Below are 5,000 nucleotides of genomic sequence, written 5' to 3'. Positions count from 1 at the left end.
GTTCGTGGACAACGTGAGAGCACGACGGTACATTTAGAAAGGATTTGATTTGTTGCCTTTAACGGCATTCCTATAAATATATTTCGTAATAGCCATGCCATGCTGTACACGTGCATTCGTGTTCCAGTCTTGAAAGACAACTGCCCAGTTTAACTGAAGAACGAAGAGCCAATTTACTAGAGAAGTTTCACATTACTTTACCTCGCCACGTTGCGAAATTCGTTTGGAAATTGGATAAAAGGTTACAAAGTAGCCAATTATGCGGCGGATTAGGCAAACAAATCGCGAACTTTGAAATGAACTTTCCGACTTCTACCAGATCGAACTTCGCAAGTCTGCCGTCCGTGGTTTCGCGACATCGAAAGGAAGTGGTTTCAGGATTTAACACCATTCAAAATAGCGCCGTAATTAGAATTTACCGAGAAAGGCAAATGTTAGTATTGTTGATCGGTTTGTACGTACATGGAGTTAGTGAGAACAGACTCGAGCACTGAAGAACGTTAACTGTGGATGATTGTTTTTTACACAGAGTTTTGTAAACGGTAGAGACGAAGTATGAAGTGGCGGAAATAAAATAATTGAAGGCTAATCGAAAACTGAAGAGATAAAACGACAGGTGGAGATCTTTGCTCGAAAGTTAGGGTGATGCCTGAAATTGATGTTTATTCATTTGCATAACTGGATAGCGCTTCTAAAAGAAATGTTACTCCAAGTCGTCTGCCGATGAAATTGGATCGTAGGGTCAAAATTTAGAGTATAATTGCAGCCCAAATCCCTTGTCGATACATAACTTATCGAAGCTCTGGAGTATTGAAACAAACCCGGCGACAATATTTACATTTGCCTTTCTTGGTAAATTTTAACTACGGCGCTATTTTGGAATGGTGTTGAATCCTCAAACCACTTGTTTACGATGTCACTACCCTGGTCCCAGAGGTTTTTTCTTGAGCCGCGAGAGAGTCGCGAAGCGGTGAAGACGAGTGTTGAAGCGGCGAGAAGAGAAAAACCTCTGGTTACCTTGGACGTGAATCTCACTATCATGCAGACGCGCGCTAGGGTCAGGATCTGACCCTCAAGCTCGGATAGGTTGATATTTCTTACAAACACACAAATCAATATGATTGGTTCAAATGAAAGTTAGAAATTTCGAAACAAATGAAAGGCTATACTATACGTAACTGAATAGAAAGGGAAGCACACTCAGAGCATTTTTACTTTTCGACACACTCATCCGAAAACTTAGTTTTTGCCCTGAGCGGGACTCGAACCCACGTCCCCCTGATTTTTAGTCTGGCATGCTAAGCCACTACACCATCAAGGCTACCACACTGGCAACGCAGCAGATTAATGGGGCGACTTAGCAGCGTGGGGATCCCTAGTGCCCAACGTTTCTTCACTTGAGTGTGGATCCTTGCCTCTATAATCCCAAACGGGGCTTAGAACAAATGAAAGTTAGAAATTTCGAGGCAAATGAAAGGCTATACTATACGTAACTGGAGAGAGAGAGAGAGAGAAGCACACACCGTGCATTTTTACCTTTCGAGTCCCGCTCAGGGCAAAAACCAGTTTTTGAGATGAGTGCGTCGAAGGGTAAAAATACACTGTGTGTGCTTCTCTCTCTGTTCAGTTACGAATATGATTGATTCGTTTGATTAGGGGACGCGTGATTGCTAAGTTGCCATTAGTCCCTTTTGTAATTATCAAATTGACACGTTTGACAGCTGGCGTCTTCATGAAAGTGAGATTCAAGTCCAAGGTAACTTGGACCCGGTTGTTCAAGAGCCGATTAACGCTAATCCCAGATTAAAAATTAACCAAGGTGTATATTTTTCTACTCCCAAATGCTTTTCAACGTTGATATTCGGCAAGACTTTTCATTAAAAGAAGTCGATATTGAAAAACAAAAATAAGCAAAAGAAACTTTCACCAAAAAGTTGAAAACATGAAACAAAAGTTCACGCTTACCCTGGAGTAAGTTAATCGGCTTTCAAACAACCGGGCCCTGACTTCACCTCTTCGCGGCTCTGTCGCGGTTCAAGAAAAACCTCTGGGACCAGACTACGATCTCACGAACCTTGGGCGGCAAATTAATACGATCATAGTTAATATAGGGGAATGGTTATGAAACTCGACAAATTTCTTAATATGTTGTATGTTTTTTTTTCTCATTTTTGGCCTTGACCGTGCACAAAACACAATAGTTGTTTACTCCGTACTGAGGAACTAACCAATAGGAACGTGTTGGTTACGTAATTTATGCATAGTGTATGAGCGCAAAACAAAAGATTGTGCACGGTCGTGGACTTTCCAATCTAAATCTTGGCATCTTTGTTTCCTCCTTTGATGTTTGCCGAGCTTCAAAACCAGTCCCCTCTATTAACTATTTCGTTGGTTGTCAAATTCTGCGCGTAATTGGGTACTTCGTAACCTAGTATCCAATTTCAGAACGAACTTCGCAACGTGGGCGGTAAAGCAATGTGAATTTGATATGTAATTTAGTAACTACATGCTTTGTCTCAGGCGAAACGTCCTTCTTATCCTATCGAATTTTTGTTGTTACGTTGCAAGCAATGATGTCATTCTTTTGTGACCAAGCATTCAAAACGATTGAGAACGCTTCAGACCGATTGAGCTCTTTCAGACTCGATCATTCATTTAAAAACCGAGCTCACAAGATTTAAGGGCCACCTTGATTGGTTCCCAATGATACTTGCTAACCTCCAGCATTTACAGCGTTAACTAACACATTTGTTTGCACTTAGTTGGTGAAGGTAACGAAGAGGCCCAGTCAAATGAAACGACGCCATACACACCAGGTTCGTATCTTAAGAGTTAGGCTAATCATAATAGTATTAACAATGAACTTGAAGTTGAGTGTAAACTGTATTTAGCGCTTGGAACACTGCTCATCAATTTCAAATCGTAGGTTGCTTTTTGAGGAGGCTGGGGAAAACCTGAGTACCCGGAGAGAAACCTCTCGGAGCAGATGGAGAACCAATATATATATTAGTCTGGGAATCCAACCCAGGCCACATTGGTTGGAGGCGAGTACTCTCACCCAACCCATCCTTTACCTCTGAAATGACGATTAGCGCTTGATTGGAATTATGGAAAATGAATATTTATTTTTAAAATCCGAACACCAATTTCTGAGGTCGCTGCACTCGAACCTGGGAATGTTCGATTAATAACCTTTTCACTTAACCACTAGACTACCGCGTCGCTAACTGCCATAACATATTTTTTAATATGTCAATATTTTTTTTCCGAATGCCCCTGTAAACGCGTATTATTACCCGCTGAGAAACAAGTTTAAACAGGAGAAATATTGGTTACCAAACCTCAAGAGAAAGCTAACTCTTTAAACATCAAGCGCTAGACTTAACCACTATCGTTTCAGTAATGATTTTATATATACCAATTAGTGTTGGTAAATAATCGATGCAATTGTCAGCCAGTTGATCTTTAGTTGTAAAGTGGATAAGAACAGGTCCTTCACAGTGGCTGTTCTGGGTTCAAATCCCGTCCAGGGATGCACCTGGCACAGAGTAATCTAAGTTGAAGATAACAGTCAAGTTAGAGAAAACTAGACCCTCCGTGAGGGTACACTTGGTTGCCTGTGGTACGTGCTAGTTCTAGACAACTTTTTTCAAGTTGGGGGGTCATTAAGACCATTTTAAGGGGTCACCCAGAAGTCATACCAGCAGAGGCCCTTTGGCTCACAGGTCCTCACACGTTCGTGCGACGAAACAGATCTGTCCTTGCGTAATACGTAGCTCTAACAGTGCACGATATTGTTTTGGTATTGTCTATCATTGTAGTGCAATGGTAGAAGTCTTGGGTAAATAGCGTGAGAAGACATGTGGTTACTAGCAAAGTACTGAACCCAGAAAGATTGAAGAAAATAAATGGGAAGTGAGAAAGACTGGCTTCTGATAATTTTCAAGCTCTCTCACAACTTCTTTTCACCACAAGTTTAAGAGTGCCCTCTGAGCATCTGACAGCTTTGTAATACTATAGTTTACTAAAGTTATCTCCTGTCCGACGGGGTTAGTGTAAGGATGGGTGACCTAAAACATATACCCCTTCGCAAAACAGAAGCATTGGACCGAAAATACTATTAAAGCTAACAAATGCGAACTCAGCAAGGTACAGATTGTTGGGTTGCTTTATGCAAAAACAAATATTGATGCAAAAGTAAATAAATATTGATACAGAGAAGAGCAGAAGGAAGTTTCCAGGACGGTCGCTCGAGAATAACATAATTACGACATGAAAACAACATTAATTTTGAACCGTGAATATAGAATATAAAAAGTTACGGTGAGCGACAAACAGTTTAGGAGATTTTTGCTACGTTCAATTTTGTTATTGTACGTTTTGGCTGCACAAATAAATCGCAAAATCGAAAGTGACATCGCCGGAATTCAGCGGGCGCCGTGATTAAGTTACCGCGGCATGTTTACTTGCCATACAGTGAAGCATCTGTGTCAAATGATGGCAAGATACCGGGTTTTCGTAAGTTTCTTTTTTCTGTCAAGTGTTATGAAGTTTGACAATAAATGAGCGAATTCAAAACAAGCACGCTTCGAACCGACCTGTTTATTTTCATGAAACCTTTCCTGCTTACAGAGCAATACTACAAATATCCTCCCGTATCACGTTTCAACCTTAAGCTCGAAAATTCAATACACAACATAATATTATAATTCACAAAAGCAGAAAATATCACAGAATCCTTTTCCAGCGAAACATTTTATTGAAACAAACAACATAAGATGCACTAAAGCGCCATTCGCGTTGCAATGACTTTCGACACCATTGCTGGTGAACGAGAATAACAAACTCACGAGGCAGAATGTATATTTATATTTAATTAAGTTAGCACAACAGAAAAACGCTAACCTCATTTTGACACGAAAATGCTTTACTATTGCCATAAAAACTATCCAGTTAAGCTCGCATGTTATGAAACATGATGAATTCATAAAGGCCACCTT

The 5,000-nt window shown here is 40.5% G+C and overlaps 1 protein-coding gene and 1 non-coding gene across 4 annotated transcripts in view; one reads left to right on the top strand and one right to left on the bottom strand.

Moving 5' to 3' along the window:
- The window catches only part of LOC138000381 (deleted in malignant brain tumors 1 protein-like), a 102,708-nt gene that overhangs the window by 18,987 nt on the left and 78,721 nt on the right, over nucleotides 1–5,000 (top strand). For all 3 annotated transcript variants that reach the window (XR_011123118.1, XM_068846759.1, XM_068846751.1), the window contains one exon: nucleotides 2,763–2,816. Coding sequence is in view for 2 of the 3 variants with exons in the window: in XM_068846759.1 (XP_068702860.1) it covers nucleotides 2,763–2,816 (54 nt within the window). In the remaining variant the exon portion in view is untranslated. The remainder of the gene's footprint in view (nucleotides 1–2,762; nucleotides 2,817–5,000) is intronic.
- Trnaf-aaa (transfer RNA phenylalanine (anticodon AAA)) lies at nucleotides 1,248–1,321 on the bottom strand. The gene has a single exon. It is a non-coding gene; the product is annotated as a tRNA-Phe (tRNA).

This window comes from Montipora foliosa, chromosome 1 (assembly GCF_036669935.1).
Source record: "Montipora foliosa isolate CH-2021 chromosome 1, ASM3666993v2, whole genome shotgun sequence".
Classification (NCBI taxonomy): domain Eukaryota; kingdom Metazoa; phylum Cnidaria; class Anthozoa; order Scleractinia; family Acroporidae; genus Montipora; species Montipora foliosa.
Note: the sequence above shows the minus strand (reverse complement) of the source record. Positions and strands in the feature narration are given on the sequence as shown.